Source organism: Diplotaxodon limnothrissa, linkage group LG4, assembly GCF_057381915.1.
Source record: "Diplotaxodon limnothrissa isolate DT_005_m linkage group LG4, D_limnothrissa_male_GT1.1, whole genome shotgun sequence".
NCBI classification, from domain to species: Eukaryota; Metazoa; Chordata; class Actinopteri; order Cichliformes; family Cichlidae; genus Diplotaxodon; species Diplotaxodon limnothrissa.
This window is the reverse complement of record NC_140599.1, coordinates 3,143,219-3,168,299: the sequence shown is the minus strand read 5'-3', so window position 1 is coordinate 3,168,299 and position 25,081 is coordinate 3,143,219. Positions and strand designations below refer to the sequence as shown.

The 25,081-nt window shown below is 43.8% G+C and overlaps 1 protein-coding gene across 1 annotated transcript in view; it reads right to left on the bottom strand.

Annotated features, from left to right (window-relative positions):
• Positions 1–25,081, bottom strand: part of caskin1 (CASK interacting protein 1) — a 107,184-nt gene that overhangs the window by 2,315 nt on the left and 79,788 nt on the right. The window contains exons 11-23 of the mRNA XM_085351956.1: positions 22,916–23,161; positions 18,737–18,841; positions 17,827–17,945; positions 12,185–12,266; positions 11,534–11,643; positions 9,050–9,160; positions 7,374–7,475; positions 7,053–7,191; positions 5,205–5,348; positions 3,391–4,589; positions 2,979–3,284; positions 2,108–2,696; positions 1,311–1,815 (exon numbers count right to left, since the gene is read on the bottom strand). Of these exons, the coding sequence (XP_085208082.1) occupies positions 1,311–1,815; positions 2,108–2,696; positions 2,979–3,284; positions 3,391–4,589; positions 5,205–5,348; positions 7,053–7,191; positions 7,374–7,475; positions 9,050–9,160; positions 11,534–11,643; positions 12,185–12,266; positions 17,827–17,945; positions 18,737–18,841; positions 22,916–23,161 (3,757 nt within the window). The remainder of the gene's footprint in view (positions 1–1,310; positions 1,816–2,107; positions 2,697–2,978; positions 3,285–3,390; positions 4,590–5,204; positions 5,349–7,052; positions 7,192–7,373; positions 7,476–9,049; positions 9,161–11,533; positions 11,644–12,184; positions 12,267–17,826; positions 17,946–18,736; positions 18,842–22,915; positions 23,162–25,081) is intronic.

The window sequence follows — 25,081 nt, the reverse complement described above, 5'->3', positions numbered from 1 at the left end:
GGGCCTGAAAACTGAAGGCTCTGCCTCCCATTCTACTTTTAAATACTCTGGGAACAACAAGTAAGTGAGCAGCAGGATTTTCAATTCAATTAAACTGAATTTAACAGAGAGCCAATGAGGTGAAGCCAATATAGGAGAAATATGATCTCTCTTCCCTGTCAGGACTCTTGCTGCAGCATTTTGGATTAAGGACATATCCTGGTCAAAAATGACTCCAAGATTCCTCACAGTGTTACTGGAGGCCAAGGTAATGCCACCCAGTACAATAATGTCAGTTTTATCTGGATTTAGAAGCATAAAATTGGAGGACATCCAGGTCTTTATGTCTTTAAGACATTCCTGCAGTTTAACTCATTGGTGTGTGTTATCTGGCTTCATGGACACACAGAGCTGGGTGTCATCTGCATAGCAGTGAAAATGTATGCTATGTCTTCTGATGAGGAAGACGGGAAGCAGGAAGGGAAGCATGTATAATGTAAGCAGAACTGGTCCAAGCACTGAACCCTGTGGAACTCCATAATTAACCTCAGTGTGTGAAGATATGAGATGATTTAATAGTAAATAAATATAAATATGCTTCCTGGTCCCATCTCTGGATAGTCACGTTTTGGGGGGTTTAATAAATTTGGCCAGATTTCTACAAATCAAATGAGAGCTGATTCATCCATTCAGGGCGGATGGATGCCAGCTCTACTAACAAGACCAGGTTTCCCTCAGAAGTTTCCTAATTATCCCACACCGTTTTGTTCCCTGACTGCCAAGACTTGCCTGGAGTTACAGTTAGGGCTAGGGTCACTATCGATGATGACCAGACCTCAGAGGGTTAACAGAGCATGAAGTCTTTTCTCCAACTGTGATACATTAAAAACAAATGGAAATGGAAAAAGAGAGAGCATTGTATTTCAGTATACTGCTAGTGATCCTGTGATCACAGGCGTAGGTACATTTCCACTGAATGGTACCGGATTATATTATTATTAATGTGCAAGAAGATTTCATCTATAGTTGTACTTCAGCTGTTATGCAACAAATCAAGTATGTTTTGAATGTGATTGTCTGCAAAGGCCTTAAGTGTTTGAATTCTCCGCACAAATCCTCACAACCTATGTTGAGTGGGTGCTAGTTTTCAGTCCCTTAGACTGTGGTCTGCTGATCTCACTTGATGAGATTAATCCGTAGTAGACACTTGTAGAGGGTTCATATCATCACCTACTGAAGGACAACGTTCCAGATGCTTCTGTGTGGCTAACTGTTGTTAACAGCATGACTGTCAGTGTGTGTGTGTGTGTGTGTGTGAGTGTGGTCCTTACTCTTCCTGTCGTAGTATTTTATCCTCCACGGCTTGCAGAGCAGCAGCCAGCGAAGCGCTTGTTTCCTCCAACTTCTGGTGCACCAATGAATCCACTCCGAACTCTGTTGTCGTGGCGGCTGGCGCCGTGACCCCGCCCCCTGACATCCCGCTGTCCACTGACACCCCCCCGATGGAGGATCGTGGGGGTTTGACAGGCGGAGGGGTTGGGCTGGGAGTGGCAGGAGTCTGAGGTGTCTGTGGTGTGGTGGGTGTCTGTGGCGTGTGGGGACTCTGGGAGGAAGGGCTCGTCGGTTTGGCGTTCGGCGGGCTGGGAGTGTTAGATGGGGGGAAGGAGGGCGGTGAACTGGTCTGTCGGGCCACTGCAGAGTGCTGCTTGGGCGGGGCAGAGGCTGGGGTGGACAGTGCGGGGCCAGTTACAGAGTGGATGAGCTTGGCTGGTTTGGGCGCTGTGGGTGGTGGCGCTGGTTTGGGTGAAACTGGTGGAGGGATCTTCTTTCCTTCCACTACACAGAGAGCAAAGAGAAAGACTGGATCACTGAGCAGCTGAAATACGCTGTTTTCCTTTATAAACACTATCTAAGACTGGCTGATACGGGCCTATAACGCTGTTTGAAACCCCTCCAGTACCGATAAGCTTTGACTGACCGGGTAGCATGAAATACTCTTTACTCATGAAAATACACTTTGTAAAATTATTTTTCAGCTTGCCTTTTCATCACTGTTTTTTTGCTTCAACTTCCTGAAGGGCATTTGGAATTAATATGTACACAAAACACCCAAATCCACTGTGTTTACCTGGACTTCCAGGTGTCCCCGGACCTGGTAGGGGTACTCGTTTGTTGGATACAGGCTGCGGTGGGGTCTGAGGTCCTCCCTGTCTCTTTATCTGTGCCACTACAGGCTTTGGGGAGACTGGAGGCTTTGGTTTCCTCACAGGACCACCTTCATTTGCCACTGGAGCTCCTTGGTCCAAGCTGTCCCTGCGAGGAGCAGCAGTCACTTGTGGTTGAGTTTGAGGTTGAGGTTGAGGTTGCGGTTGCTCGATCACTCCAGCATCAGACACTGGGCGGCGTTTCACTGTGGCTGTGCCGTTCTGGTAGGGAACTGGCTGCGTGGTGTTTGGCTGCCCGGTGTTCGCAGGCTCCCCATTGGCTGTGGCCAGCTCTGCGTAGCCCTCGGGCTCTTTGTCACGGCTCTTGGGTCGTCGCTTGACGGTGGATGACTCTTGAAGGGTGAAGTCAGAGCCGTTGGTGTGGGGCTTGGAACTGCGGGGTCGTCGTTTTAAGGTCGCCGTGGCTTCAGCATTGGAGATGTCCTCCTGGGCGTAGCTGCTGTCTCCCTGGTGACCCTCGCCGTCACCCTGCAGACATACACAAAATACACACTAACGGAAAATTCATACATTCATGATAAGGGGTCATTTTTGCACAGTCAAAAAACACTGACAAAGATAAATGGATAAGACAAATAAAGCTTACAGAACACAGAAGCTTGACTATGGATTTGCAATACATTAGAGCACATTAGCTTTAGCACATTACATTACATAGATAATGCAAAAGATAGATAGATAGATAGATAGATAGATAGATAGATAGATAGATAGATAGATAGATAGATAGATAGATAGATAGATAGATAGACAAACATATATATTGATAGCTACCTGTCCTTCTCCTTCTCCTCGACCTTGGCGGCGGATGGTCAGACTTCCCTCCTCTGCAAAAGGCAGATTCTCTGAAGAGCTGCCACTACCTCCTGAGCTGGGGTGGGGTGAGGATGGAGGTTGGGGTGAGGAGGAATTAACAGGAGGAGGGGAGGATTCAGGCTGGGTGGAGGGAGAGGGGAAAGTCAAAGGAGTTGGCTGGTCGCGCCTTGCAGCAGCCACAAGCTCACTGACGGGGCCGCTGATGGTTCGTCGTCGGTTTACCACCTCACCATCCAGACCAATGGCATCGCGTGTTTTCCCCACCTGTTGAACGCACAACAACCATATTTCACTTAGTTACAGCATACATATGAATAAATAAACATATATGTAGTGTTATGTTAGAGAAATGAAGTTCTGTATACATTACCTGCAAAAAGTTCTTCTGCAATGCCATGCCTTTGGCTCCTCCCCCTATAGAAGACATCTCTAACATGGCGGCAATGCTCCTCACACTGCCAACGCTGCTCGTCTCCACGGCAGCTGTCTCCACGGACACCCCCAGGTCGCTGGCCCGCCGTTGTTGGTAGTAAGGCACATCCAGCATCCCCCCAGTAGTGGTGAGCGTATTCGGCTGCGTGTTGGCATCTGTCAGGTTGGAGTTGGAGGTGGAGATGGCTGAGCTGGAGCGTTTGGGCGGTGGTGGGGGTGGGCCTTTTTTCTTCTGACGGAGAGCAAACGACTGGCTCTGGTTTCGGTTGGCGCCCTTTTCCTGATTGCGTACGGAGTGACTACGGCTGACTCGGTGAGTTACTGTGGCGTATTTCCCTCCTTCCCCTCTCACAGCGGCTGAGCTCTGGCTTACAACGTCAGCTTCTGCTTCTCCTCCACCCCCTCCTCTTCCTCCTGCTCTCTCATCGCACTCGCTATCTGAGACAGCGTATCGGTTGAGCGTGTGAGCGCGTTTATTCTGGACAGACGAGTTCTTTGGTCCTTCTTCCTCTGCTAACTCTGCCTCTGGTGGGAGACAGAGGACTGGGACTTGCTGACTCTCCCTGACCTCCATCGCCTGCATCTGTGGGTGGTGCTGAGGGTGAGGGTGAGCCTGGTGCTGCGGCGGCATTTGAGGTTGCTGCTGCTGGGGCTGAAGCTGGCACGGGGCTCCGCGATGGGTTGGAGACTGAGGAGGATGTGAGCGCGGTGACTGAGGTCTTTCCCCCTGGATGAACTGTGGGGACGGCTTGGGCTTGGCCTGTGGGGAAGACGTGCTCTGCACAGATGATGTGGACGAGGAGGAAGAGGTCCTGGTCTTGGTAGGAGTGTGTGGGGGTGTGTAGGGAGGTGCAGGCTGCGAGTGAGAATGAGAGTGACGATGTTTGCCTTGTGAGGATACACTGCCTCGGTGAGAGGACGCGCTTCCCTGGCTGCTCTGCTGCCTCATAGTCCGGGCCTCCTTCTTAGGTGGCCCACCTCCACCTCCTCCTCCGCCTGTAAGCACCTCATCGTGGTCTTTGCTGAGGCTGCGTGTTCGCTGAGCTTTGACCTCCTGAACTGGCTGGGTCATTGCATTCTGTAGCTCAGTGCTCAGCTCGCTGTCCTGGAAGGTGCTCATTTTGGGAGACATGACCTCTGAAGAGAGACAAAGAGAAACTCAGATGAAGATAAATGAAATCTTATCTTTTTATCTCACAAAAGGTTTATTAAGTAAATGAAACTCAGATGAAATGCTTTACCACTGTTACACAGCAGTTGCTTTCAATCTAGTAGCTTCATTATGGGCTCAGTCAACCTAACCCCCAAACTGCAAACAGCATGAGCTCTACTCAGATTTGGTCAAGTGTCAAAAATAAAGATGCTTACTAGACTTTCATTCAGGAAGATGCACTAAATACAGTCTTTAGACAGTTGTATGAATCCACCTAGACAAGTGAAGGGAAGCTTCTGATATTTCCACAGCCATCTGTAAAGTAAGTTAGGTGTCACAGATGTCAACAGATGTGCAAGATAGCCAAACCAACCAGTCTGAAAGCTGTGGTCTGATGGGGGACTTGAGATGGGCTCAAGGACTATCCACTGAGAACAAAGAAGAGTGGACCACCAGTCTATCTGACCAGCAGACGACCAAAGCAACTCTAACATGATTTATTTTTTTACTGGTTTCACAATCAAATGAAACATACAGATAATTCCAATTAAAGATGGAGTTAAAACTGTACAGGCTGAGATTTTCCTGAATGATCTCACCATCTGGGGGAGGACTATCCATCGACATGACTTCCTGCTGCTGCGTGATTGGTGGGGGCTTCTTTCGGAGGGAGCCCCGCCCATCTGAACTGCGCTGCATTTCAGCCAGCCGCTTCACCGCCAGCATTAGCTTTTTCTGGTGGCCTACAGCATTAACAAAGTGGAATTACAGTTTGGCATAACACAGGTAATACAAGTCAAATTCACTGAAAATTTGTTTTGTCGTCAGTGCACTTTCCCTTAACTCCTGAACAGAAAACTAAACCTGACTAACTGAGAAAACTGTAAGGCTACAGAAGCTAGCTTATCTAAAAACGCTACAGCTAACATGGTAACACTAACCAGTTTAGCTAGTAAATGATTTATAGATGGGGAGGCGTGGACAGAGAACTTGTAACTCAGAACTCCCACTCTTTAGATGCTGGGTGTGATATTTTAAGTTTACTATATTTTATGTAGTCCAAAAAGGTCAGTCTCGTTATAGTTTTTTGGGTTAGGGGGGTTCATAGGGGTCAAGATATTGAATAAAGCTCAGGTTTTGAGTGTAGTAAATGACCTTTCTTTGAATTTTAGGGATGCCACAGAACTGTAGAGCTACTTTAGCTTTTATTTCAGTCATGAAATGATTAGCAACAGAAAATTTCTAGCAGCAGAAATCTTCAACCGGCTTCTTTTTTACAGATATCCTGTCGTAAACCCTTCATGCACCATTCAGCACCCAGAGGCAGAGTGCTAGTATTTTGGGGGAATAGTTAGCTTCCCTGTAAGAAAATCTAAAAGACGTCTTCATAATTCATCATTAACATATACTTCATGGCTTGGGTTTGTGCTCTGACATGCACTGTCAACTGTACGACCTTATATAGACAGGTGTGAGACAAATCATGTCCAATCAACTGAATTTATTACAGATGGAGTCCAATCAAGTTCATCGTCTGACAGATGATCAGTGGAAGAAGGACACACCTGATCTCAATTTTGAGTGTCAACTTTTTTCACTCATTATGGTGTATATGTAGAATTTTGAGATGAAAAATTAACTTAATTCATTTTGGAGTCTGTAACACGTCATTATGTGGAACAAGTGAAGCCCTGAGAATACTTTCCAAACTCTCTGCATATGCTTATATACGTATTCTGGTTTTAAGTCTGCATTTTAATCACTTCACTCGTTTATTTTTGAGATTACTGGTTACTTTCATCTCTATTAAGTGCACCTAACATACATAAAGCTATGCTCAAATGTGAATGTTGGCCACATTATACACCACATGCAGAGTCTTGTGATTAGTAGGGGATACTGTAGCTTAACTTTCATGTTTCTGTCATGGTCTGTGGAATGCGTGATGCTCGGGTAGCCACACCCCCGGGCTGGGCCATCACTAGCACACCTGCTCTCCATCCCGGTGATTACACGGAGATCCACTTAATCCGGCGCTGACGGATGCTCCACGCCAGTCCGTAGTCATCCCCACAGTGATTTCTACTCGGCGTCTGCTACCTGCCTGTCCTCCGGCTCAACTGGATCTCGCGGCGCTCACCTGGCCCACTCGCCATTCCACGGACTTCCTGCCCCCACGGACTGCCACACTTCCCTCCCGAGCTCCCACGGTTCCGTTCTATCCCCCCCGCCGTCCCGATCCCGGCTTCCTCGTGTCATTGTTTCCCCGGATTTTTAGTTTCTGTTTTGCTCTCTACTTTCCCCGGGTCGCCTTTCGTTGTTTTAATAAAGTGTCTTTTTGTTAGCTCGGAGTCTGCGCCTGGATCCTTTCGTGCCCGCGCACCACGCCGCATGACAGTTTCACAGTGGAAAAACAAAACAAGCACTGCATTGTTTGTTTGTCGTACCCAGTTTGGTGATGCCTATTTCCTGCAGGTCTTCCCAAGTGATGTCCGTGATGAAGTCGATGTTCTCGTAACCGTTCTGCACTAACATCTGGTGGTACTGGCTTAGACCAACAGAAGATAGCCATTCTCCTAGGCTAGCCTGTAAGAATGCCAGAAATAAGAGCGCTGAGCAGGCAGTAGCTTGTAGCTTCCCATGGTAGCTCAGAATATTAGCCCACAGGACACTTCGTGTCATGATCAACCAATCAAAGTTTTGGCATAGCAATGACATACAAGCATCTATTTGACTGGTTTAAAAAGTCTGTGTGTGCGTGTACTCACAGGTTTATGCTCAGGCAGCCACTCTGTAACACTTAGCTTGTTAATCTCTGATGTTATCTTCTTTCTGTGACCTGGTTTAGTTATTCCAATAGCGGTCAGATCCTACACACACACAAACATGTAAGTAAGAAGCTGTAAGTATATGTTCAGGCATTTTATTCCACAAAGTACAAGAAAATCTCCCCAAGTGTCCATCACTCTCTGTTGTTCTCTCTCTGTCTTCCACACACACACACACTCAGAAGAAAATTTGCAACACAAGAGATGGCGTGATATCTGATGAAGGCTTCTGTCGGCTAAAGGGAGAAGAGCGCGGATGTGTCAAACCCATAAGAAAAGCATGGCAAACAAAAGCAAATGTCTGCAGTGAAAGGAGGCGGCCAAAATTAAAAAAACAGGCTGAATCTGGTACGCAGACATGACCGCACTTTGATATAAAGAAGACAGAAATATCACAGAGCGCTGCACGGCACAAGTGCTACATTTGACTTCAGTGCAACTCACTGGAAGTTGTTAGGACACCCGAGAACACACTTTTATACAACAGCCGCCACGTACACTTGGCTGCATAAATCATTTTGTGGGACGAACCAGGAGACGAGGCCTCCGCTCAGTGACACATCTCTGATGAGAAAAGCCCTTTAAGCCATCGCTAATCTGAGTCCCTTCAGCGTGCACAAAGTGTGCATATATACACAAGTAATTTATGAATGCTATAAATTATTTGTTTTTAAGTGTGGCAGGGCCAGGATTGTTCCTCAAAGCTAGCAGCAGCAGGAGCAGTGTTGGAGGTGAGGTGAAGGGTCACAAAGTCGAACACAAGTTCACTGAGTTGGTTTTTGAATGTGTTAAATTTCTCTGCGTTCAACCGGCAGCTTAAAATGGAAACAACAAACACGTAAAAATACTATAGGTATCATCACAGGAGGATTTTTGTCTTTTATGGACTTTGTTTTAAGATCTTGATGCTAACATTTAAACCAGAGCTTATTTTTAATTCATATTTAGGCAGAATTCTGAAGACAATATTTAAACACAAAAACATTACATAATAATTTCCCCATACTGCAACTCTTTATTTGACATTCTCTTCTGAGTAAAAAGGAACTACTTTTAAAGGTCCACACATTAAGTACGACACACAACTTGCATTAAGTGACCACTAGGGTGTACCAAGAGCCACAGTACGCAGTAACATACAGTCGTCTTGTACTGGTTATTTTCTGTTTAACATTTTGCAAAAATAGGGATACGAACAGCAAGATGACTCGTGTCTCATTATCTTCATGGCCATTTTATGACCTTTCTTCAGACTTGAGCCTATGGCAAAGGTTTTAATACTGTGGGGCTGGTGAGAGCCCAGAGACTCAACAGTACGCGAAGGGGTTCACACATTTAAACCTTTTCTGGAGTCAGAGGGGGAAGGCAATACATGATCGAGGGGGGAGGAAAGTGAACGTAGGCAGGTGAGGCACGAGGCAGGAAAAGGCAGGTGGTTGGTTGAGTGGTTTAATTGTGCTCACTTGCGATTTTGTTTTGTAAAATAAATTATTTACATGCATATTGAAAACATCAAGGACAACACAAATCAAAGTCGTGCAGACTTGTTCTCATTGTGGTCCTTGGAGGTGCCTGCGACCTCTCTGGGAGTCAGGGTCAGGGTTTAGTTGCCTTACCTCCGGGGTCATTCGGCTAATGGTGGGCAAGTCATACCCAGCGCCCAGGAAGTTTGGAGCGTAGACCTGCAGCTGAAAGTCGCTCAGCCATTGGACAACGGCCTCTGAGCTCTACGGGAGAGAAGACAGGGGGCATGCGGTCACTGGCTCCATGTGTTTCTTCGACAGCCATTTTTTTTTCTCAGCAGGGCCAAGTAGGGCAAAAGAGGGGCTACATTTTAATGACCATGTCTTGTCATCTTTAGGGTGGTCCTAAGCTAATTCTTACACATTAATGGATGATTCAGCGGTATTATAAGCTGGCTGGCTACTGAAATAGCCCTGGACAGCCTCCCTTGGTCCTGCAGTGAAAACCAGGCTAAGGTTAGGAAGGGAAAACGTCCAGTCGACAGAATCTCAGCTACTACAGAAGGTCAGATTAGCAACAACAGGCTAATCTGTATCTTACACTTTACAGCTGGAAAGCAGAGAAAACACATAGTGTCTACTGTTTGTTTTGCACAGTGCTGCAAAAAAGGCAACGCCAGAAAACGCTGCTCTTAATTAGAAGCATACACATTCGCTTTTGCACACTTCCCCTTTTCAGATACTTTCACACTTCTAACCCCGATTTTCTGACTGATTGCATGTTAACTCAAAACCTTAAAAATTCACATTATAAGTTCAGCTTTCTGTCCATGTTTTATCTGTGATTGGCGTCTGTTAGACCGGCAGATGTTAGCTAACCAGGATGCGACATGAAAAGTGGGAAGCCACTGAGGCCTGGAAATCCTGGGTCTGGGATGTAGCTTAGCATGCTAAACAACAGTCAGACTAGCAAATATTTCCCTCCTGTTTTACAGTCCAACAATACCACAGGGTCAAAGACAGGCCTCTTACTGTTAAACGTAACTTTAAGCTAATCTTTGACTTCTTACGATTGCTACTGGAGTAAGCAAGTGTTATTGTTTTTGAAATAACTAAAAAAAATTCTAAGTGATTTTGATACTTTATACAGATTTTAAGAAACCAATTAGTTACTGGCTTTAAAGAACTTCATTAAGTTTGATTAAATGTGTAGCAATAAAAGTTGGACAATGTGGGACAGGTTATCAATGCTGTTGTGTGGTGTGAATATTCCAGGTGATTTGATATTGATCATGTAGGACAACTACAGGATACAGTTTTCTGCCTCGATAAGTCCAACATTCAGAAATGAAAAGTTTGTTTATATGGTGTTATGATATGTGTGCCCTCTATCTGTCCTATTTCTCACGAGGCTCATGTGTTGGCTTTTATAAACTAGACCCAATCAAGACTGAACACCGTATCAATATATGGGGTGAGCGTCGAAGGAATAAAAATGCTGTGCAGTCCCAGGTAAATTTGTTGCTTGGTGACCTTCATTATGACCCAGACCTTTATTATGATGGAGTATGGTTAAAGTAGTGTCCTGCTGTGTGACAGCAGATGGAAAAGCAATCGGCCTAACTGGAAAACCACTGCTTGACTTCTTCCCACTCACACGCTGCTTTTCTTTAAACTCCCACATCCCTCCTGTCACTCTTGTTTTTCTCCATTCTTTCAGGCTCTTTCTCTCTTTCCCCGTGTCCCTCCTGCTTCCTCAAAGTCCCTCAAGAACCACCGGCGTTCTTCCCATCGTTCTTCCCATCGTTCTTCCACGTTACCCGTCTAGGGAAGTATTGTGAAGCTGGGTGCAGAGGAATCGGGACTCTATCTAACAGATGGTCAGTAGAACATGGCTTACATGCTAGTGTGTGCACACATATACTGCAGGCAAGCGATGCACACTACCACCATGACCACCTGCTATTTAAATATGCTCACTGTTTTGTTTTTGGTTTTGTTTTGAACATGAAACGATTGTACAATGACACGTGAAGTCAAACACATGGGCAAACATGCACACATACACTGTACAGTAAATGACAATTTATTGCACATGGTGCAAGCTCAGATTTCACACTTTTAGTGCTAAGTCCACCCACGTTATGCACACTGCTGGGCCCCTGCCAGCACACACACACAACACACACCCGCCAATATCTAACTAGGATGTCCTTCCCTCAGGTGCACTATCAGATGTTTTTCCAGCAAAGTAAGAAAAATACAGCAATGGAAGAAGAGAAGCTGCAACTAAAAGGGGCGAATAACAATGGCCAGCAGGTAAAAGATAACAGAAATGCAGGATTTTCTCACACGCACACACGATTCCTCGTTCACGTTCATACAGGATCCACTCTCACACTCACCGTGTCGTGGCTGCATCCGAAAACTCGCAGCACGGACGAAGCCAGCTGCGAGAGAAACCGATGGGACATCCTGGTGTGTGTGTGTGTGTGTACAAGTGTGAGAGCGAGTGTTGTGGTTGTGGTGACTGAGAAGCTACGTTCTTATCATCCTGCAGTTAGATGCTGATGGTGGCGACTGCCTGTATGTGTTTGCATGAAAGGCGGAATCTGTAGGGATTTGGGACTGTCCTACCTTCCCCTCGCATGGACCCTCCCCCTTCCTGGTTGCCGTGGCATCATAAGGCGGCGCTTCGTGGAGTGGACAGCCTGATTGGCTCGACGTCCGAGAGGAGATGGCAGAGCCTGTGAGGAGAAATATTGTTGGCCAGTCACAAATTGTCGTCCTATGCTTGCATACTTGGATCGATCAACAGGTGAGTTTATCGCTTGCTATCTGACCTCGAATCTCCTCCTTTAACTGCCTTGCGATCGGTCGTCTTCATTGTTTTGATGCTCAACCAACAGAATTCCTGGTTCCCAACATACAGCAAACCTTTTTTTAACCAATCACACCCTTCTACACTCCCTCCTACATCCCCTGTCTTGGCCATCTGTCTACCAAACAAGCCAAGATCTTTTTGTGTGTGAAAGCAAATGATGACATTTTCTAAAAGACCTGTGGATTAAGACTCATCCCACTCTCTTGCTCCCTGGTTCTGCTCTTCTCCTCTTTATTAGAAAGCATTGGCTCTTCTTTCTCTCACCAGCTTCCTGCTGCTTGTGCTTCGGTTTGTGTTATCAAATATTACAGTATGCCTAAAATACTTGGCGGTGAGATTAGTAATAAGCAACAAGAGGAAACGGAGAAAGCCTTCTTTCTTTTCTGGTCACCTGCCTGGCCTACCTGGAGGCTGATCCACAGACTTGGATTGCTCCATCAGATGCTCCTTCGCTTTGGCAGACTGAGACAAGACGGTGGCTAAAAGCTGGAAAAAACAAGTCCACACAAACACAGCACATTTATGAGACCACACTTTCATACACAGGAGCACCAACTTCTAACGACTTTCTTTTTACTGCCCTGACGTGGCATTCATTTTTTTCCAACATGCTGAAAATACAGCATATTTTCATCTCGATGCATGCTCAATCATCCCAAAGGTTGATTCTGTTCATCTGGACGTTTTCAGAGGGAGAAATGTTTCGTCACTCATCCAAGTCTTCAGTCTCAGCTGACTGCAGGTTTGCCCAGTCTTAGGCTACGTCCACACTAATACGTTTTCCTTTGAAAACGCATCTTTTTCTCTCAGTTTTGGCCTCCCGTCCACACTGAGATGGCGTTTTCGTTCAAGGATAACGCAGCATTTTGAAAACGCTCTCCAAAGCGCATACGTTTGAAAACTCCGTTTTCGCGTCGCAGTGTGGACAGCGAACCCGGAGCCTTTTCGAAAACGATGACGCATTTTAGTCACGTGATGCAGTCATGTGACCAATTAAACTAAGATAGCGGAGGGCATTTTGCAGCTCTGAAGTTTGACAGCCCTATTAAAGATTAATAACAGTTTGTACATGATTCAGAGAGCTTTTCTTTAAATTCTTTCATTCTCACTCGCTTTTGCAACTTTGTAATTTGTGTTACTCACAGACTCGCAACTCCACCTCATTGTTAGTCCATTTAAAAAAAGCTTTTCCTCGACAGTTTGCCGCGACGTTTCAAAAAGCCGGAAAGTAAATAAGCAGCAGACAGAAATGAGGCAGGTTGAATCTTCTTGCGTTTCACGCATGCTCAGGACTGGAACGTAAGTGTTTTCAGTCGTTTCAATGTGGACGCACAACTCTGTGAAAACGTCTGAAAACGTTAGCGTGGACGCGGAGCGTTTTCAGATGAAAACGTGTAAATAGACTGCAGCGTCGACGAGGTAGCTCTTCTGTGTTGTGCCATCCGCTTCGCCAGAGGTTGTTTGGTTTCCCCGATGTATAAATCCTGACAATCCTCCTGCACTGAACAGCGTACACTATGTTACTCTGTTTGTGTCGGGGACCCGATCCTTGGGTTGGACCAGTTTTTTGGCGCAGCGTGTTTTGGGGTTCAAAAGCCACAGAGACCTGGTGTTTAGAAAAAATGCGTCTCAACTGCTCCGATACTCCTGACACGTACGGGATCACTATGGGTTTTCGCTTGGGCAGCGGTTGTCCTTCCCTCCTGGATCACCTGGAGCTTTCTTTAGGTGATTGGGGAAACCTGGAGTCAGCTGAGACTGAAGACTTGGATGAATGACAAAACATTTCTCCCTCTGAAAACGCTACGTCCACATGAACAGAAGTACAATAGGGCAAGAATAGCTTCATTGCCACACTTCATCTGCCTGTTTGGCTGTTTTCCCACAGACGTCTGTTGGACTGGATGTCTTTTTGTGACCATAGCTATCGCCATCTGGTGGCCTTTCGGTAGAAAGTTTAAGACACTTAATTGGCTTCAGTTTTCCAACATAGAAGCTGCAGCCAAGTTTTAATTTTGTCTACCAGCCATGACCCAGTTAGCCTTGGCCCGCTGATATTAGCTACTTAAGCTAAATATCATTTAGCTAACATTACCGTATCACTACGTTGAGCTAGGAGTTGCGTAGTAGTCCCTTCGATTAACTACTGCTAACTTTCTGATAACTTAACCCCCTTCTGTCGAACACCTTGCTCCTCTGTACACTTAGCAAACCACAGTGTACGATCTCAAACATGGCACTCTTCATTAGCAAGACTTTACTGTCAGAATTAGCATCATATAGAAAGTAAAGACTATAAATTAGAAAACTGTGCATATCTTGCCACAGCTTGCATGGATACATAGTTGGTCAAACCAGTTTTTTAATGTTCTAATGAAAGACATGTTCAGATCAAGCGAAAGGTAATAACATTTCACATTATCATATATTCTTTGTTCTAAACATACTAAAGTTGATGCATCGCAGTAAGAAATCCTTCATTTTTAAGCTCTTAAGATAACTATTAGGTGAAAATTTTTTTTGTCATGAACCACACAGCTGGAAACATGGTGGAAAATTCAGTCAGAGCTTCTTTTCTTTTTTATTATAGATATAAAACCATGTGTTGGCTTCCCTGTGCCAACACGGAGGCCAAATTGAATTTATCTGAGGCATATTAAAACATAACAATGGCAGTAGTATGGAAAGGTTATATATAAAGGCAGGGAATAAACTCACTACTGTTACAATAGTCACCACAGGCTACACATTACACCAGAACAAATGAGGCTGTAGCAGCAAAACTAAAGTACATGTGAGTATATTTCAGGAATAATGAATTCTACTTTTCATTTGTTAAAGAAAAATGTGGTATCGCTTCTAATAAATGTTACTCCACAGGCCATCCATCCTGGATAAAACATGCGTTTAAAGGGTTTGGTTTCCTGAAATCATGATATCTGATGATAAGTGTCCATTTCATGCTCATATACTCATTCTAAATTATCTACTGTTGCCTTCAGGGGACAGTCACACCTTTGCTGAATATCATATCCTCAGTGAGAAAAAAGTCAGTTGCTTGGGTGCTGTTTCTGCCTTTTATAGATTCAGTACCTACATCATCTCAGTTAGAATTGATCTCTGGAGAAAAGGCTGTCTTTTGGGAAAAAAACCCTGACATGATGTATGCCGACTGCCACCGCATTAATCACAGTAAAACATCCTCCTGAAACCTGCAGCACTGCAATAAAAATTGGACTTCCAACGAAAGAGAAACGAGATGCAGAGAGAACAGAGGCTTTCACCGAGTCTGAGCTACACAAATCTGCTGTGTGGTTCTATTACTGTAGTGCGTTCAAATAACTGACATCCATCTGCATAATCTTTTTATGAGAGAAAAATGTGGGATATAATGTCCATGTGGCATATCTCTGTGCCACTACTTCAATCTTTAACGTCGTGGTATACTTTACTTTTACAGATGTTTTTTTAATGTTACATCTTATCTATAACAAATAGGAAAATATTAAAAAGAATAATGCATAAAGGCATAGCATAAAAAAGTCAAAGCACAGTTATCCACTCATCTGTTTGCCTACAAACTATTTACATGTGACGTCCTGAACTGTAGCTTCAAACAACAGCCCTGTACCTTCATTTTAAAGACAAGAAGAAATAAAAATGACTTTGATGTTGTCCACTCATTGGTAAGACTTGGAATAAATAAACATTCATAAGGAACAAAGGTTATATCTTCTATTCAATTCAATTCTATTCTATTTATGTAGCGCCAAATCACAACAAACGTCGCCTCACAGCGTTTTATAATGTACAGTAGATACAATATAATAGATCTTCTAAAAGCAGGATTAGTATCATCATGTAAGCCTTCATCAATGATGATGTACATGGTGGTAGAGCCAATCCCTGAAGCGTTTGCTGCAGGTTTCCTAGTGTTTACTAGTATTTTATACTACAGTCACACTAGGATAAACTGTGGTTCGAGACCATGGCACAGAAAAATCACTGGAACCAGTGAACTTGAGATGTTGTTGTATTTGAAACAACATCCCTCTGAAGATGTGGAGCAGGTCTGCAACCACACAGTCAGTTACTGTGAAGTGACTCTGGTTCATCAAGATGGCGATAAAACAGCAATTAGGTGGAGTCAGTCTGCTTTCAGTGTAAAACTGGTGTCAAGTTTGGATGGTGCAGGGTGGTGGTATCTACAAAATGAGATGCTTTTATATAGCAATATAACCAGAAAACAACCAGCTGCAAACCAGGTTTAGACTCAGATTGATGAAAGGTGTTGGCAAAATGTTATTCCTTTACAAAGGTTTGCAAACCTTTGGAGTACCTGGAAGTGAAGCCCGTTCTTAATATACCGACGATTTCTCACATCCCGAGGCGTTCCATTGGAAAGGTGACCACCCACGCTCCTATGCTACGCGCCGGATTGAGCATGAAATCGAATAGGATGACGCTCCTGCGGTAACACACGTTCCAGCCGTGTATTCCAGCCCTGACCCTAATCCCTAATCCTAACCATAACCTTACCTTAACCTTAGTTAGTGTTTTCCAAAGCGATTTAAGTAAAATAAACGTGCATGTGTAGATTGATTCCAAACAGTTCTCATGTTTCCTCATTTTTCCAAACTCGTAATATAGGAACGTGTTGGGTGGCGTAATATACGTGTAAGTGCAATCAGTTGGACTGCAGTTATTTGGAGACACATTTCCCAGGCGACCTGAACAATGAAAGTACTGGGCGGGACTTGAGAGATTTGCAGCCACCAACTAATTGCTGTAACTACAATGCAATCACGAAGCAAGCGCAGATTTTTCCCAGTTGCAGAGGCCGCAGTTTTAACTTTAGTGTGACTGAACCATTATTAGCCCGTTGCCTTAGCACTAAGGAAACCCACATGAATGAAAGTCTCGAAACTTGCTAGCATTACCTAATAACTTAGCACTCTACTAACTTTGAACTTAAAACCTAAACTATAGTCAAAACCAATGGATATTGTCACACTGGCTACATTATACTTTTATAAAATAGTTTTTTTAAATTAAATAAACACAAGCCCCCAAAGCCTGTTCAGTTGTCATTTTTGACCTCCAGTAGCCAAGTAACCAGTCATGAGATGTTACAATTTATTGCACAGCCACAAATATTTCAATTTCAGCTTTTAACTCCCAGCTTGTTACGTTTTACAAACTACGGCTACGTTCACTCTGCAGGTCTTGATGCTCAACTCCGATTTTTTTATCAAATCTGATTTTTTCGTCTGCTCGTTCACACTACAGATAAAATGCGACAGCAAACGTGCTCTAGTGTGAACGCTCAAAGTGCCCGCATGCACAAAAGAAGATGTCACACACAACACGCTCTGTTTACACCCAGAGCAACAGTATTGTTTGACTGATGGCCTTAATATAAAGACTTCGGACTTTACGTTTCCTAATTTTGCTTTAAGTTATAAAGTTATTTTGTTATTTACAAACTAACTTTATAACTATCATTATTGATGTTTTAGAGGAGCGCTGCTTCAAAGGACAGCTGCAGGTTTCTGTCAGAATCTGCAGATTATACAGTACAAATAAAATGTTCACGTTTCTCCAACGCTCTCTTCCCAACATCTACACTGGATGGCCAGGAAGCGTTCGCGATGTCTTCTCCGGCGCTGATAATTGGCGTCTGTCTTGTGTCAGTGACGTAAAAGACGGATTTAATGCGACATGACCATCAAACAGCAGTCGCTTTCTGAAACATCAGATATGTATCGGATTCAGCACCACATATGAAAGTGACCCAGATCGGATTTGAAAATATCGGATTTGAGCCGTTCACACTGTCACCATGATGGGATAGATGGTCGCACAGGGTCAGAAAAGTCGGATTTGATGCGCTTTCGCCTGCAGTGTGAACGCAGCCTAAAGGACCATTTCATAATACCTCAGAAAATTTCACTACTTGTTTAAGATCATCCGTTAGGTTTAGTCAAGTGTTTGCGTGTGTGTGTGTGTGTGTGTGTGTGTGTGTGTGTGTGTGTGTGTAGGGTACCTTAACCCCCTCAGCCTGTGCGTGGAGGATGTGTGCAGCGCTGCCAGCACTCTGCCCACTGCCTGATGACCTCACACTGGTTACACTGCCGGAACTACCGACGCTGCTGCGATCTCCACCTGGAACACACACACACACACACACACACACACACACAGACGACATACACATACATTCACACACGCATGCAACCGCCCAAACAACACGTATAGATTTTGTTCATACGAATGCAAACATGCAACAAGATGGATGCATACAGTCACACACACACACACACACACACACACACACACACACACACACACACACACGCATTGAGTGGTTTAGCTGATATCCAAAGCAGTGTGGTAAGAGGTGTGACTCTCCATTGAAATGCACTGGGCAGCATGTGGTTGGATGCACAGGACGGACAGACAGGGTGACGGACGATTGAGTGACGAACAGAAAAGTGGAATAAAGACACTTTCATACATGTTGCACACACACGTGCGCGCACACACCATCTTTTCTCTTGGGTTTTCTCTCAGATTTTTTAGCTTTCTTGATGTCCCCACACAAGCAGTTGGAAAGACACGCACGCACAAAGACTGTAGACCGATGCAGATGGCTGCAGTCCTACACATAAGGCCGCTGACTTCAGCTAAGCTTCGGATGGAAGGATAAGCAGGAGATGGGAGACTGTCAGGAGCAGGTCAAAGAGTACCTGAAAGCCTTCAAACCACATCATCTTGTGGTTCAAACAAACAGATGAGTGGTTTCTGTCTTCCAGACATTTGTACTACTGTAGGCACTTAGAAATGGCAGCGCTGGGTATGAAAAGTTTTTCTGAATGGCGTCAGATACTGTTTGACCCCTGGTCAGACCTTCAGGTTTCAGGGATTGAGGGCTCAGCGCAGCGCGGCTTAGTTACCTGCCACAGGCTTGCGCAGTACCCAGATCTCTTCATTGGAGCCTCCATGGGGCCCGCTGGACGGGGTAGGAGAACTTTGAGGACTTGCCTCTGAGCCGCGACAACCTTCAACACAGAATACCACTGTTAGCCGCTAACTGACTCTAAAGTGACCGAGGAAACTGGTGTTGTTCTGCCACTTAACGCAGTAATACTTCATTTTTCTGTGGAACAGAACTATAGCAATCAGCACTGTGCTTATTTATGCAGCCATGCATTACACTTTTATTTTATAAAAACACTAATAATTGTCTATTTTGCTGCTAAATGTTCCCATTTCATAGGTAGCTGCTAACACCATGTGTCATGAGTCAACGTATGGTAGCTTTGTATTCAATTACAAGGTCCACAGAACAAGTGGGACTAACAGTAACTGTCCACATGTTCACAATAATACTGCAGGGCTTACGTCTGCTCTTTCTTTTTATATGTTTGTGATATTTAGCATTCAAATTTGACCTCAGAGTGGATTTAATATGAGGTTAGCACACAGGTCTGCACTTAATACTGCAGCTATCAATGCTACGTATGTGTACTGTACTATGTAACAAGTTCATATGATATATATTTATATATATTATATGTATAAGTTTGTATAAAATACATGAGATTATATCTGCTCCTTAAATATACTTTAAACCAAGTGCAGGCCGTGGTAACGGCTGACGTTTGCAGATTACTGAGGTTCCCAGATTAGGCTTAACGCCTCTCAGTGGCCTCACATTTTCTCATGTTAGTCCTAAATCGCTTCAGACGACAGCATCTTGAATCACAACCTGCCTTGATCCATAAAAAAAGTTGCAATGGATAAATTTACACTGTCGTCTGGAGTATGTTCATATTCATATTCGTCCTATTCTCAGAACAGCAAGGATAAAGTGGAGTTAATTAAGTTAACTCTAAAGTAATTCTTGAAAAAGACAGGAAGTAAGTCCAGTAGGAGAGAGGAGCAATAAAGGAAAGGTTTCAAACTTACACACATTCTCTCTCTCACACACAGAAAAAAACACAGCATATATATATAGATATATGAAAACATTTATATACCAATAGTACATAAATAAATCCATAACATGAAAATCTGTGTATATACACATATATGCCATAATGTACATACACATACATATATAATGCATCCAAAAATATGTGATTATATATGTTGGGCTTTTCAGAATGGGGCTGCTGTAGTGCATTTGGAGAGTATTATAAATAAACCATTATAACCATCTTAATAAGGGCTGGATAATGGTTTACATGTGTGACCAACAGTGCTGCAGAGAAACTGAGCTGCGATGCTCCTTGTGGACATTTTGCATCCCTCAGAGTGACCTTGGGAACGTTATTGACCAGTCTGTTTCCACATCCTTTCATAGAGCCCGATATTCCAGCTGCTTGTGAAATGTGCCGTCTTTGAACCATCGAGGCTCAGAGAAAACATGCTGAGCTGACATAGTTGTGATGAAGAAAGGAAGGACTCGTTTTCCTCGAGGTAACAGAATGGTCTCCCATTCACAGAGCCGTTTACAATCAGTGAAAAACTTACCTGCACAGCACTGACGGGGACATTTTCTAGCAATGTATTTGGGTCTTTTATGCAACACTTGACATTTTATACCTTGTAAGTTGCCAACTTTTACATAGTCTTTTTTTCTCCCCCCTAATATCTCATGTTCAACAATCAAAGAAGATAAAATTTGTATTATTCAGGAAGCAGTTTCTCACTGAATAGCTAGAAAATGTCCCCGTTTGGTAAAGAGAAACGCCAAAAGTATTACAAACACAAAGCTGTCAAACTAAAACTCCTCCCAATATGAAAAGAAAAACACCTTTACTGTATGTTTCTTTCAATCATAACAATTTCTAACTCTCCAAACCCTTCAACACATGTACAGACCTAAGAGTTTATTGAAATAATTCACCAACTCACTCACACACAAACACACACTCACATCCAGTGACGGTAAGTGAACAAGGTGGGTAAAAGTGATGGTAAAATGAACAGACGTGAAACGGCACGCAGGACGAGGACAGAACAGAAAACACTCTGGCTTGTTCAGGAGAGGGCTTCGAGTGGAGCGTGTCGGGATAAGGAGCAGGGCTGCCCTGGTGGCTGGGACGATGGTGAAATTCAGGGAAGGAGGGAAGAACAAAAGGAAACGGAAACGGGGGGAAAGAACTGTAAAAACCAAAAACTACAAATCAAGACAACTAAAGCACAAACCAACTCAGGAGAACAGAGGTTTGTCACAAAATGAGGAGCCTACCCAGCCTATTTGATACCTAACTTCTCTTATTAGCAAAGACGCTGAAAGCATTTTTTAAAAATGTGGCGCTGCTGTTCAGTTGCACCACTTTAACAGCATCGACTGCTTGTCTGTCTTCTGCTCATCTGTTGGGCTGTTTTTACTGAAAAGGTCTGAATACAACCAAATAACGTAAAATAGTTTTCTGCAAAATGAATCAGTAATTTAAGCCTAACTCTAACCCTACGCACTGAGAGTACTGGCATTTCAAGGGATGAAGATAACAGTCCTTCTAACTGACACATATTTACATCAGTCCCATCAATGACTGTTTTGCTTAAATATAGGGTCAACCTCAGAGTTCTTGCCCCAAGTGGAAGAGTTTAAGTATCTCTGGGTTTTGTTCACATGTGACGGGAGAAAGGAGCGGGAGATCGACAGATGGATGTGGATGCTGTAGCTGTCTGTGGTGGTGAAGAGAGAGCTGAGTGTAAAAGCAAAGCAATTTACCGGCTGATCTACGTCCCTGCCCTCACCTATGGCCACGAGCTGTGGGTAGTGACCGAAAGAACGAGACTGCAGATACAAGCGGCAGAAATGAGCTTCCTCCGAAGGGTGGCTGGCCTCTCCCTTAGAGATAGGGTGAGAAGTTCAGCCATCCGGGAGGGGCTCAGAGTAGAGCAGCTGCTGCTCCACATCGAAAGGAGCCAGCTGAGGTGGTTCGGGCATCTGACAAGGATGCCTCCTGGGCGCCTCCTGGGTGAGGTGTTCCAGGCCTGTCCCACCGGGAGGAGGCAGACCCAGGAGGCGCTCTGGTTACCAGCAAGTTGTCTTGGTTAGGCTATTTTTTGTTTAGCCAAACGTTATATTGGCAACCTTTCAGAAACTAGAAGCTGGTACCTTTCAAATGAAGTCTTGCATATTCACTTTCTTATTATTATGTTATATTATGCATTATGATTATTCTCCTAAACACTGTTCGATTTCCTAACCTGAATCCCACCCACTACCCCAGATGAGCTGCCAGAGGTTAACCCTAACCCTGTCCTGTATTTAGGAGAAAGGTGAAATGGTCTCTTATAGGGAAAATAAATGTGCATAGGTTTTCTCATGTGTCAGTTTGACTATTTTCTTTTTTTGCTGACTGATAATAAAAATAAAAGTTAACTTCTCATACTGGTTAGGATTAGTGTTGGGACTAGGGTTAGAACTGACCACAGAGGGTTAAGAGGTTAATGTATATTAAAGCAATTTGAATGTAATGAGGGAATAGATTTCATGGATAATAATGGAAAATAACACAGAAAAAACAATATACATCTGAGTTTTATCACCTAACCCACTTGAAACGACTGTTATGTATGCTGGAGATTAAAAAAGACAAACTCTATCTAAACTTTTATGGTTCTTATTTAATAATCTTTTTTTTTTTTTTACATATAATGTCATTCCTGTAACTGTATGTATTGCATATTTTTGTGCAATGGTCTGCAACTATTTCCCTGCACGGTTTGATCTCTGTCCACAGAGCCAACTGAAATAATAACACCAGAAATATCAGGTGGTCTAAACTCTTCTTCCCCAAAGCGGATTCTGGATCTCAGTAATGGAAATGACAACAGCAACAATTGAAAAACAAAAGTTAGACAGTATGAGCAACACATAAAACTACATGGATAATGATTTAATAACAGAAAACTTTAATGGATGCCTTCGTAACAGGAAAAATGCCAATTTGAATCTTACATAGCCGATCAGATTTTTTTAAACTTGCAATTAGTTCATAAAACATAAGGAAAGCATCCCTTAAAGCTTTCATAATAATAAACATAATAATAAACATAATAATAATGATAATAATAATAACAATAATAATAATGAGAAAGGGGCCGTGTACCTGGGGCAGCAGGTGTGTCTCCCTGTGGGCTTGTCACGGGTGACCTGTTATAGCCAAAGGAAGTGAAAAGTGGAAGCAGTGGCTGATGGGAATGTGGTGGAGGAGGAGGCGGTGGAGGCAGGATATGGATCTGATGGAACGTGGTGTCGTTGCCGTTGACTACTGCGTTGGCAGGGGCAACCGTCGCCGGGGCAACCAGCGGTATCTTTTGAAACTGTTGAGTGCAAATGACTGTGCTGGCCAAACCTAGATAACACCCACCGTGACGACACACGGAAAACACACACACAACCAGCCAACAGTGAGCCACCACCACGTGACAAACAAACGACAAGACAGAGAATTACATGTAAGAAAAAAGGGAAGAAAAAAAAGGAAAATTAAAAACAAGGACTGAAGTTAGAACTCAAACCAAGAGGAAGAGGGGAATGAAGGACAAAGCTGATGTAGTAGATGCAGTGAATGACAAACAGCTGTGAGCATCAGTGGAATGAAATGAACGGAGCGCTGCCGTGAAAGTGGAAATGGGCTGAGGGGCTGATAATAAACTTGCACTTGAATCAAGCAGTGGTACTGTGCAAAACAGCAAATATGTTCTGTTGCATGTTATTAGCTACAAGTGTTACTTCTACGTAACATGTAGGTCTTTCACTCACATGTGCCAGTTTTAGTAAATGTTGGTGGTAGAGACCTGCCTCAGCACAGAGGAGCAAATGAATATAAATATCTTGTTTGTATCAACCATTGTGGAGAGGCTGTGTAGCATCTTACGACAGCAGCTGCATACTTTTGTTGGAATAGCATTTTATTTTTCATGTTAACATAATAACAACTTTTAGAATATGGAAAGAAGACGTTCTGAACCAGAGATAGCACTTTAGTAATGAAGCTAGCTGAACACATGCTAACCTGATGCTAACCTGATGCGATGTTAGGACTGTCCTCTCTCTAGTGTGCGAGCTAACAACATAATTGGCCATTCAATATATTTTATTCCTTACAGGTGCATACTTAAAATGTATTTCACTTTTGTTGTATTAGTATTTTGTGTATTATTTTCACTTTAAATTTGCTACTTTGTTGCAAGTCATTAGCCAGTTGTAACCAAACAATAAAATGTAGCATTGATGACTCCTAGCTTTAGTACCGGCTGGATAAGTAGCCACCCTTTGCTTTGTTGACAGCGCTGCAAACCCTTGGCCTTCTGTCACTGACCTTCATGGTGTAGTCACCTGAAATGGTTGTCACTTCACAGGTGTGCCTTGTCAGAGTTTATTTGTGGAGTTTCTTGCCTTCTTAATGAGGCTGGGACCATCAGTTGTGTTGCACAGAGGTCAGGTTGGTACGCAGCTGACAGCCCTATTTGACAACTGTTAGAATTCATATTATGGCAAGAACCAATCAGCTAAGTAAAGAGAAACGACAGTCCATCATTACTTTAAGAACTGAAGGTCAGTCAGTCCATAACATTGCTCAAACTTTGAACGTGTCCCCAAGTGCAGCAGCAAAAACCATCAAGTGCTACAATGAAACTGGTTCACATGAGGACACGAAAGGAAGACCAAGAATCGCCTCTGCTGCTGTGGATAAACTCATCCAAGCCACCAGCCGCAGAAATCGCAAGTTAACAGCGCCTCAGATTAGAGCCCAGATGAATGCCACACAGAGCTCCAGTAGCAGACTCATCTCTACATGTTTAGAGGAGCATGAATCAGGCCTTTATGGTCAAATAGCTGCTAAGAAACCACGGCTAAGGAAAAGCAACAAGAAGAAGAGATTTGTTTTGGACAGAGAAACACAAGGAGTGGACATTAGACCATCTGTGCTTTGGTCTGATGAGTCCAAATTAGAGATCTTTGGTTCCACCTGCCGTTCAGCAGAAAAGCTGAACGGAGGATGGAGGTGTGGTGTACCATTCCATCCGGGTTGCGTTTAGTTGGACCATCGTTTATTTTTCAACAGTACAATGACCCCAAACACACCTCCAGTGCTGTTTGACCAAAAAGGAGAGTAATGGAGTGCTAGCCAGATGCCCTGGCCTCCACAGTCACCTGACCTAAAACCAGTGGAGATGGTTTGGAATGAGATGGACCTCAGAGTGAAGGCAAAAGAGCCATCGAGTGCTCAGCATCTCTGGGAACTCCTTCAAGAATGTTGCAAAACCAT